The sequence below is a fragment of the Schistosoma mansoni genome, chromosome 6, assembly GCF_000237925.1.
Source record: "Schistosoma mansoni strain Puerto Rico chromosome 6, complete genome".
Taxonomy (NCBI): Eukaryota; Metazoa; Platyhelminthes; class Trematoda; order Strigeidida; family Schistosomatidae; genus Schistosoma; species Schistosoma mansoni.
This window is the reverse complement of record NC_031500.1, coordinates 4,896,337-4,908,462: the sequence shown is the minus strand read 5'-3', so window position 1 is coordinate 4,908,462 and position 12,126 is coordinate 4,896,337. Positions and strand designations below refer to the sequence as shown.

The following is a 12,126-nucleotide window of genomic DNA, read 5'->3' as shown; positions in this document are numbered from 1 at the left end:
ATTCTATGTTTATTCATTTTACTTCACATAACTATTTAGATTTGTATAGAGAAATAAGTTTGAAATAAATTTTAATTGACGTATTTAAAATTGAAATTATGAGTCAATTGAAGCTAGACCATCATGGAAAACCTGGATACACCTGACAACCATTTCGTCCTATTGTGGGACTCCTCAGCAGTGCGCATCCACGATCCCGCCTCGCGAGATTCGAACACGGGACCCCTTCTGATTATAATCATATGTTCACTAGTGAAGAGTTCAAGAGATATTTCCTGGAGTTCTAGTGAGAAGCAGTACCCAGGGGAGTTCAAACCCCGTCTGTTGTTGAGATAGAAACTCACCGAAGACAATTGGTGAATGGTTGCTCAATTTCGTGGATTGGTTTAAGTTAGACATTAACACCATTGGATACCAGCTCAGTGGTCTGGAGCGAGACTGATAGGTCCTGGGTTGGAATCTCGTGAGGCGGGATCGTATATGCGCACTTCTGAGGAGTCCCACAATAAGACGAAACGACCGTCTAGTGCTTCCAGGTTTTCCATGGTGTTCTAGCTTCAAATGACTCATGATTTCAATTATGAAAATACTAAAATCTCCACAAAACTCCTTCTGATTATTTGAAATTATTCAATTTTTATTCAATAATGGAGACAGATATTTCAATGTTTTAATACTTTCACTCACTTTTACTTTCTTTATCCGATATCTTTTCTACCGTGTGTATTTGTTTATATAATTATTTGTATGTGTACAAATCAGTCAACAAAGAGTTGATTATCTCAATTGATGTTAGAAATTGGATAAACTAGGACCAATGATAAATATCATTAGTTTAATTGACATAATACTGAGTATTTAGTAGTAAAATGTTTTCCGTGACTTGAAAGCAAAAAAAATATTGTAGTTGTTGAATGTTCGATATAATTATAGGGTTGATAAAGGAAGAAATGAATAATGAATGTTCATGTGTGTGTATTTCATTGAAAGGATTAAACGTAGCGGCGAGGTGATAAGTTCGGTGCAAAGTCATGGTATACTTCTAATCTGAAGATGACTACTATTGCCAAAATGATATGGAATTTGAATGAAAAAGTTATCATATATTACCTACAAGTAGTTGGTTTTCTGCTAATAAGTATAGAGTTTTGTTGTAAACAACAAATGTTCAAAATCGCAATGATGAAAGTGTTTAAAGACATTTTGTGTTTTCCTGTAATTCCTCAATGATTGCCAATCAATTCATAACGCAAATTGCCTGCGTGGTTTGTAAATCTTTTCAAAATATCTTAGTGAATAGAAGTATTATAGTTTACACTAGGGACTAACATTCGAAACCCAGAGAACAGTGGATAGACGCCTTCTAGCAGTATCAACCCCCAATCCCGTGGATGATTGAAACCTAGACCCTCAGATTCTTATTTTGAAATTTGTGTTTGGGTTATTTTGAACATTTTTTTGTGTATCTTGCAGTCTATTAAATTGGGATAATAACTTTATTTATTTATTTGGTATTTTAGAGATTTTATCACCAAATAGCTCATGGAAAATATAGCTTTCTGAAAATGCAGACTTTGCTAAAGAAAAACACCAATGTCTAAGGTTTGATATCAAGAGATGTTGTGATTAAACACTATTAAGAGGTTCCAATCTAGGATGAAATAGTTTTTCAGTGTTATTCGATCTACAGTAGTTCTCCAAATAGTTTTTAATCCAGTCTAGTGAACCTGTAAGACAGCAGTGACCTTGAGTGATATTGACTTTGACATTAATAATCTTATCCCACCTATTAACCAATGGCCAAACAAAATGCCGAGATCAAGAATCTGTCACCATGAAACTAATGGAAGCTAAATATTTGTCGTGGTTTTAAGTAACTGAAGAACTTTTCCAAAGATTTATGATCAGTTTTCCCTACCTTGAATCAAACCTAATTTCCGTTACAGTGACTAATTCATTCCACGGAAACCCATTTTATTGTTGAATTTCTTATCATTTAAACTCTTGTCAATAATTTCTCATTATTTCCTCAGTCTCTGTATGAAGAGTTGTCGTAATGTCGATGGAAGGATTTTATGAAGTCACAATTCGAGAATCATAAAAATGAAAATGTTTAGTTATTTGTGATCATGTATACCACATAAAAATGATGGTCATTCAGTCTATTAATGATTACATAATTTAGAAGTGAGTTTAATTTCTACACAAAGGAAAAAAAGAACGAATTCATGGGAAAATATGCTTCTAATTGAATCGGTATCAGAAAGAGTTAGTATTCTGTGTAATTTCAATTTCATAATCTATGTAAGATCACGTAAAAGACTTTTTTCAACAACCTTAAACAAAGCAAGCACTAAATAAAACTACTTTCCTCAAAGTTCTACCGTCAAATTGTTAAAAAAAATCCCCCATACATCCTAATAATCAATCAGATTCATGGATTAATCATGGAAGTTATTTTCGTCTACCATCTTTGTAAGCTTTAATGGATAACATGGTTCACTCACTGTTTCTTCGTTGTTTCATTTGTGATGTTGCTACAATTATTTCATTGTTATTGTGAAATAGTTGTATTGTGTAATAGTTTTCATGTTGACAGTATATTTTCATATTTTAAGCACATTATTTTATGGTTTATTGGTGGAGTGTATAAGCATTTTTGTTCTAATAAGAACCTGACCTAATTCATCGATATTACTCTTTAGTCGACTGTAATTGATCTGAAGTGGTTTTGATGTCAGACGTTTTCTGGTGGTAATATTTACTCAGAAATTGTCGGATACGATACAAGTTGTTTACATACCAATAGAATCGGATAGCCTCAGTGATGTCAGCTGGTAAGAGCTTTTTTAAGACTTTCCGTGAAAAACTAAAGGCCACTGTCTTGAATCCGATTTACTTTTCTTTTTGTATTGAAGGTTCATTGTTAGTATTCATTTATCATTCATTTTTGTATTGTCTGTTTGGAACTTTACATTGCTGTTTAGGACTGAAATCGATCACTCTCTTATGGGCATATGTGCATCCTGTTCGGATCACTTCGATATCCCCGTAAGTCACAAGCATTATAGATAGGTACATCCAGTTGACGAGTCCCAAATAGGAAGAAACTCTCGTCCTGGATTCCACTGCTAGCCATCATCTATCTTTGCTTAATCATTCATCAATTGATTAAATGTAAAAAAAGGAAACTATCGAGACGATAACTTAACTTATTGATGAATAAAATGAACATATACACATCGTAAACCTTTTTTAAAAACTTTTTTGCATTGGAATTTGTCCCGTTCACTTTAACTAAAACAAATGTCATCAGTTCAATTACAATGTGGTTATAAACATTTCGAAACTAAATAAACCGATTAACTTCATCAACCGATGAAACTTCCTAAAATATGCATAACCTAAATCACATAGACTTTTCTTCAATCCTATTAACCTTCATTAGGACTCCGTTGACGCCTAACTTCGAGATCAACAGGCCGGATTTCGTAAGGATCGATCGTGTACAGAACGAATCGCAACTCTACGGTTCATTGTGGAGCAATGTATTGCATGGAATTCATCACTCTACATCAACTTCATTGATTACGAGAAAGCATTTGATAACGTGGACAAGACAACAGTATGGAGGCTTCTTCGACACTACGGCGTGCCTGAGAAGATAGTCAACATCATACGGAATTCCTACGATGGATTAAACTGCAAACTCGTGCGTGGAGGACAATTTACTGACTCAGTTGGGGTAAAGACCGGTATCAGGCAAGGTTGCTTACTCTCACCCTTTCTCTTTCTTCTGGTGATCGACTGTATTACGAAGACGTCAACATCTGGAGGTAAGCACGAGATACAATGGACAGCTAGGATGCAGCTAGACGATTTGCACTTCGCAGATTGTCTGGCTCTTCTATCACACACGCAACAATAAATGCAGAAGAAAACGACCAGTGTAGCAGCAGCCTCAGAAGCAGTAGGTCTCAACATACACAAAGGGAAAATTAACACTCTCCAATACAATACAACATGTACCAATCGAATTACACTTGACGGAGAAGCTTTGGAGGATGTGGGAACCTTTACATATCTGGGCAGCATCATTGATGAACACGGTGGATCAGTGGAGGAAGAAATCAGGAAGAAGCGCTGGAAGTGGGTAGGATACATATTGAGAAAATCACCCAACTGCGTCTCAAGACAAGCCCTCACATGGAGTCCTGAAGGTCAAAGGAAAAGAGGAAGACCAAAGAACACATTACGCCGAGAAATAGAGACAGACATGAGAAGAATGAACAAAAACTGGATAGAAATAGAAAGAAAGGCCCAGGACAGAGTGGGTTGGAGAATGCTGGTTGGCGGCCTATGCTTCATTGGGAGTAACAGGCGTAAGTAAGGAAAAAAGTAAGTAACTAACCTTCATTCTATCTTGTTAATTGAATCTATACTACTCTTATTATATTCGGATAAAACTTTATCTTTCAGATTTCTTCTATTTTAACAAGGATAATTTATTGTCTTTATTTTCAATTTTGACTTTTTTTATCTATGCACATTAACTGACAAACATTTCATAAACATACAAAAATAAAGAGAAATACATTAAAGAGAAAAAATATATACATTGGTCGTCTTAAAAATGATTGGTTAATATATGTGTAGTCTAATTCTAAAATTGACCAATCAAATTGTTAACAATATTTGTTAAAGTAGCCATTTTTCACCTTCCTACAAAACCATTAGACCTGTGTGGTTTAAGGTAGTGGTGACGGTAGTGGTGGTGGTGGTAGTGGTGGCGATGGTGATGATCATGATGATGATAATCATAATGTTATGATGATGGTAGTAGTGACAATCAGATTATTATGAACTTTGTTTCGTTTAACATTTACTGTTCTTATCATTCTGTAATGTTTTAAAATTGACCAGAAAAATCTATTTGATCATTTAAATAGATGCTTGAATGGAAATACATTTTCTGCTTGTTTTAATTATCACCTAGGAAGACAGAAAAAAAAAGTGATCAAGAAAAAAGAACATAAACATAACCAGGATATTATATTCATTCAATATTAATTTTATATAAGTGTTTACTGAAGAAATATTCCCAAAAACAACATACATATATCTGACTTATAATCAACTGTTTATCGAAACCATTCACATGGGAATCGAACATACTGCCATGATGAACTCCATTTACCTTCCACACATTTCATCTCTTTGACATTTTGTCCTTTCTTTTCGAAAACTCATGATATGCACAAATTGAAATCAAACAAGAATCAGTAAATTTACGGATATATCTTGTTGAATTAATTGGGGGTAATAACATATATACCAAAATAGAATATTCATTGAAGACAGCAAAATGAAAATGTTTCAGTTATATACCTTAATATTCGTTTTACTCTACTGGAATGCTCCATTCATTGGACAAAATTATTTCATTACTCAAGTCATTGCTATCACTAATATGAAATCCAAGTATACAGATCAATCATTCAATATACAATCAGATAAATCTATTACTGTTAATGATGATCCTAATTATAATAGTAATAATAATAATAATAACATACAAACAATGTCAAAATCATCACTTAAAAATAAATCACATTCACCAGTGGCAACATCAACAAATTTCTTATATAATATAACAAATCCCGTTGAACGTAGTTTTAAATTAACCAATCAAGTTGGTGGATTAGGTTTAGTATCATCAGTACAAAATCGTATTAGTCTTGATTCATTATCACATACAACCAATTCCCCATTGAATATGATAAAGCATAATTCACCAGTTTTGACGAATTCATTAATCTCTTCAATGGATGATATAAAACGTTATAAAAATAATCAACCAATAACTGAATGGCCATTATCATTAGCATCAGAAGAATATAGTAAAATTAATATGCGTATTATGGGTCAACCAATTGATCCAAGTGTTGTAAATCATTTACATCCAGATGTATCACCACATAAAACAAAAAAATTACGTAAAATTCTATCTGGTAATTTAGATAAAGAATGGACATCTGAAACACCACCAAGAATATTAAGACAACGTGGTATATCTGGTTCATTAAATACAAATAATCAAGAAAGTTATACATCAATTGATGCTAAATTATTAAAAGAGATTAGAGAATTAAATTTTACATTTCGTAATTCATATGGTGTATATTTTACATTAACTGATGAACAAATTCAACCATATCGTTATTGGTTAATTGAACGAGCTACATGTGAAATGGATTTTATATGGGAAGATTTAGGTCCATTATTTTGGCCACGTTGGATACGTAGAGGTGTATGTTTAAATCGTCCTGGACATTCATGTTCATGGCCATCTGGTATGAAATGTCGACCATCTGGTTCACGTGCATTACAATTATTACATTGGAAATGTGAAGATGCTGCACAAGTACAAACTAGAGAACATGCTGCTGATCAACGTATACGTCGTCGTGTATCAATGAATACATTTCATTCAGGTTTTTATGAAATGGAACCTGTTACAGATATTATTAAATCAAAACATAAACGTGATACTTATGCACGTTTAAGTTTAAAAGATAATTCAATACAACATATTAATTCATATCGTAAATTACAAGCACGTAATCTTGGTAATTCACATTATGATACTAAAACATCATGGACAAATATAAAATCATCTGAACCATCAACATCAACATTATCATCAACAATATCATCCTCTTCATCATCATCTTTACATTTAGATACAAATTCAAAAGATGAAAGACGTCGACGTCGTGCTAGACGTTTAATTAAACGTCTTAGTGTAACAGCTAATGGATATCATTGTTATTGGCAAGTACAAAAATATTTAATTAGTGATCGTTGTTCTTGTTCATGTTCATAATTTAATTTTAAAATTTAAAAAAAATTTTAAAAAATTTTTTGTTTTAATTTCCATTTGTTTTTCATGTGTAGTTGTTTAAAATTTCAATATTCATTCCTATTAATGAATTAATTAATTGAAAATCAATAATATAGTTGTTACTTAGTGGAGCACTTTTTCAAAAAAATAAAAAAATAAATTTTTTTATTCATTAATTACACAATTGAGTGTAATTGAATAATTTTGGTTTTTCCCTCTTTATTATTATTATTGTTACTATGTGTAATTTTTAATTCTTTTCCATTCATGCATTTCACTTTACCATTATTATTATTATTATTAATAAAACTTCTTTTTATAACCGTATTCTCTACCTCATATACATAAATATAATTTAATTAAATAAAAATTCATAATTTATTATTTGTAGTCAAGTAAGATTTTTAAATATTTCGCCAAATTTTTTCTATGAATTGAACATTGAACATTTTAAAGAAAACGCCATTGAGTTTTGTATTACACACACACATACATACATATATACATATACTTATGCATGCAGTTTATAAATATATATATATATATATATATGTATTATTCGTTTTTTTGGATAAATAAATGAACAGTCAGAAATATATTAATTAAAAGTAATCAAAAAAAATTATTACTAAATTATTTATTTTTTTTCATTTTTTTGTTTCTAAGTGAAAAAGTAAAAAAATAGTACATAGTGAAAAATCCCGTGAGGCTGGATCATGGATGCGCACTGCTGAGGAGTCCCACAATAGAACGAAACGGCTGTCCAGTGTTTCCAGGTTTTCCATGGTGATCTAGCTTCAACTGACTCATGATCTTAACTATATAAAAATAACTAACCATGGTAACTAATGACTAGTAAATTTAAACTATGTAAATACTACCAATCTCTAATAAATTCTCATATTGAAAAAGAAAAGAATAAGAAGAAGCAAGAGTAACTTGATGATTGTCATTGAAACATTGAATAAATTATTAATCATAAGTGTTATTATAATGAATTATGAATAGTACACTTAATGCAATTGGATTTCTTGAAGTAACTACATTTTCTATGAAGACTAATTATAATTTAGAAGGTTAAATAATTTCTTTATACCGTATTAATGCTGATTCGCTTGTTTATATGACATTCCATCATTAAAATATAAAGTATCATTATGTATAAATAGAAAGATCGTTATATTCATTACCCTTTATTTTATGTTTTTTATATTAGTAAATTATATAAGTAGATGTTTAAATTGGTTTCTAGCTTCAATTGGCTAATGATTTCAACTATGAAAATACTGAAATCTCCACAAAACCTCTTTCTGATTACAATCATATGCTCACTAGTGACTGACTTCAAGAGATATTTCCTGGAGTTCTAGTGAGAAGCAGTAACCAGTGGAGTCCAAACCACGTCTGTTGTGAGATATCAATTCACTGAAGACAATTGGTGAATGGTTGCTCAACTTCGTGGATTGGTTTAAGTTAGACATTAACAACGTCGAATGCTGGCCAACTCAGTGGTCTAGTGGTTAAGCGCTCTGGCACGAGACCGATAGGTCCTGGGTTTGAATCTCGCGAGACGGGATCATGGATGCACATTGTTGAGGAGTCCCACAATAGGACGAAACGGCCGTCCAGTGCTTCCAGGTTTTCCATGGTTGTCTAGCTTCAAATGACTCATGCTTTCAACTATGATAATATGGAAATGTTATGTATTTTTTAATCAAAGATAGAGCTTAGGATGAATACTTTATTCCATGTGTTACTCGTCAAATGGATAGGCTTTCATTTTAATGTTGATTTCTACACTTGAACTGAAATCTTGTATTTCTCATCGCAAACATCGACATGTTATCCACCTCTATTCTTACAAAAAGGAGAATCTTTTTGGGTATGAAAAATGTAATAAAATTTTAGTAAATTTCATGTTGAGTAAACTTGGCATTTACTTTTTTTAAGGGACAACTAGTCATTTCATGCCACTTTCATTCAAGAATCCTTTAGATTGAAATCAAAATTCCGTATTTCATTTTGTTTAGTTATTCAGTTAGTGAGTTATGTTTCAGTGGATATAAATTTCACAATCATCCATCTTTTTCCTCCTCTTCAACTGTTTATTACACCCATAAAAGGTGAGTGTATGCCGAAATTTTCTTATAATGTTTTCTATATTCATAGTTGAAAGCATGAGTCAATTGAAGCTAGACCACCATGGAAAATCTGGAAGCACTGGACAGCCGTTTCATCCTATTGTGGGACTCCTCAACAGTGTTCATCCATGATCCCGCCTCACGAGATTCGAGCCCAGGACCTACAAGTCTCGCGCCAGAGCACTTAACCTCTAGACCAATGAGCCGGCATCCGATGGTGTTGGTGTCTAATTTCATCCAATCCACGAAGTTGAGAAACCATTCACCAATTTCTTCAGTGAGTTGATATCTCACAATAGACGTGGTTGAACTCCACTGATTCTCACTAGAACTCCAGGATTTACCTCTCAAAGTCAGTCACTAGTGAGCATATGATTATTATTATTATCAGAAGGGGGTTTTTTACTATATTACTTATTTTAATGTTAATATTTATGTATATTTATATCTTATCAATAATTAATCTTGACGTTATATTTAAACAAATTTTACTTAGTCAATACAAAAAAGTGTCAAATGTGGTTAGTTTAAACAATATTTTTAGTTCACTTCACTACTATTATGTACTGCTTTCAAAGTTATATACAACATGATTCAACTTGATATACAAATTCGATTAGAATAAAATATATCCTCATTCAAAACAGTCCACAGACTAGTGACATTGTGTTTAACGTGGCATTAACTTACTTGAATAGTACTGTTTATTTAGGCGCCAATTTCAAATCATCGGTTTATTTAGATTCAATATGTTTTACAAATGTCATGACAATAGCCTTCCCATTAACTATTTTTTCCAGACTCTAAGACAGGATAGAGAAAAAAAAAGTGTAAACATTATATTTTATGACATATCACCATGGAATAAAATAGTGTTGAATTGGATGAATATCTATGGATCCACCTTAACTTTATGAATTGTGTATGGAAGGTTGTAGTAAGACACACATTAGTTTGAGACATTATTAATTATGCTTTAAAAACAAAAACAGTAGCAATCCTGGTGTAAATATTTATTCAATTCCCCTCAAAAAGTAAGTTATGTCTTCATTAAGTGAATGAAATCTAACTTCATTATTTATTTGTTTCTAACTTAACCCTAATGTGTTAGTAACTACTATCCATCTTCATTCATTTGCTGACTGCATGATGCTTTCCTCTTTTATGTGCTTAGAATATGACTCTTTTTTTCTTTCAGTATTTTCCTGGTACCATATTATAACAAATGGTTTTCATTTATCATAAGTGAATTACATAAAATGCCATTAGTAGAGTTAAATAAGAATAATATATTTGTAAAATCTCAGCGAATGAATTTGAAGTAAATCCAATGTTTCACCAAAAATACTGTGAAACTATTCGCTCTAATTTGGACGAAAGTTCTTATATATTATTCTGCAATCGCATCAAATTATCAAAGAAAATGTACAACTGGTATAACCATCGAATTTACAATCTACGCTGTTTAAACCATCATATTTATCCAAGAACGTTTAGAGTCAAGACTCCAGGCAATTCATTACATTCACAAAAAGTAACTGTTACAGCTACAAGAGTATTTCTTAGAGAATGTATTCATAAATCCGCTAAAAACTTGGAATCTCTAGGTTCACTTATAGCAAACATTGATAGTGTTTTATCATTAATTATACCAACAGAAATAAAAACAAATGTTTAAATTCATTTGGATTCCACTGCTAGCTACTATCCATCTTTGCTTATAATGCTTGTGAATTAAGGCTATATCGAGGCAATACGCACAGTATACACATATGCCAATTAGAGACTGACTAGCTGGAGTCCTAAACATCAATGGGAAGATTCAAACAAACAATACTAAATGAATTTAAACTTCATTCCATCGCACAAGCAATGGACTCAGTGGCCGAGTGGATAACGCGATGGCGTTTGAAGCGAGAAGTTCTGGGTTCGAGTCCCGGAGCAGACGTCACCTCTGAGATGCAGGTACATCCAGCTGATGATCCCCAAATAGGACGAAACGCGCGCCCTAGATGTTGTTGAATTTTTCAAACATAAAGTAAACTTTTATGATCAAATTACAAAAAAAACGTCAAATAAGAAAAATTTGAACAAATGTTTAAACATCCATCATTGTCAGGCGAAACATTGGATCTACATCAAATTCATTCGCTGAGATTTCACAAATATATATTCTTCCTGTTTAATGTCTTACATCAACTCGCCGCCCAAATACTGTGAAACTATTCGCTCTAATTTAGACGAAAGTTCCTATATATTAGAAGAGTTTGAACAGTGAATAATCCGATATTAAACTTATAGCTTAATCTCATAAACACCTTTATTAATGATATAAGTAACTGAATTAATTATAGAGTATTGTAAAATATCATCTTACTGACTGGACATGATTTGACATCACCTTCTGAAAGGAAGAAATGCTTTGTTACATTAGGTTTTCATTTGAACTGTTAATATGTTTGATAGTGTTGTTTTCTCTGGACTGGATGATTTAATTTAGAGTTTTTTGGTGTTGTTGTTGTTGTTTTGGATGAAGTGCAACAGTCCTTATGTTCATGTTAGAAGTGAGCTTTGAAATTATTCCACAAACATTATGTCAATTAATTCTAATGATCTTGTCTTCGAATGATTGTCTTTGAAGGTTTTATTGCTTTTAAGTATTAGTGTTTGTTCAGTCGACCTTTAACATCAAAACATAGTGAACACGATGTTAAGTCACTTAGGCTAGTGGCTTCATTTAAGCTTAATTGATAGAATTTGATCAGCACTAAGGACCAGACAAATATAATATTGGTCAATGCTGAATAATAAATCAATAAAACTGCCACTTAAATAATTAATTAATCGTACTGTAGTTGGCATACATCAAATTACTTGAAATATGATCTGGTGTATTAGAATTAGAAAATAGGGGAGAGTATTTGTAGAATATAAAATGTAAGACATTTTCCAAAAAACTAATTAGCTTGTGATCAGTGACAAGGAACGATCTTTACATTTAATAGCTGACTGACTGGAGTTGAAAAAACATTGAATATTAATCCAGTTACTTGAAAAATACACCACACTCGCCATAGCGTC

At 32.1% G+C, this 12,126-nt stretch overlaps 1 protein-coding gene and 1 non-coding gene across 2 annotated transcripts; both read left to right on the top strand.

The window, feature by feature from the left end:
- Positions 1-5,581: 5,581 nt before the first annotated feature.
- Positions 5,582-9,670, top strand: Smp_099440 (putative bone morphogenetic protein antagonist noggin; the record flags this gene model as incomplete). Its single annotated transcript, XM_018798022.1, has 3 exons — positions 5,582-6,629; positions 6,744-6,838; positions 9,590-9,670. 3 exons carry the CDS (start codon positions 5,582-5,584, stop codon positions 9,668-9,670), a joined length of 1,224 nt encoding a protein of 407 aa, XP_018653005.1.
- Positions 9,671-10,921: 1,251 nt separating this feature from the next.
- On the top strand, positions 10,922-10,993 carry Smp_tRNA_00773_Pseudo_TTG.1.1. Its single transcript has one exon. It is a non-coding gene (tRNA).
- Positions 10,994-12,126: the final 1,133 nt, after the last annotated feature.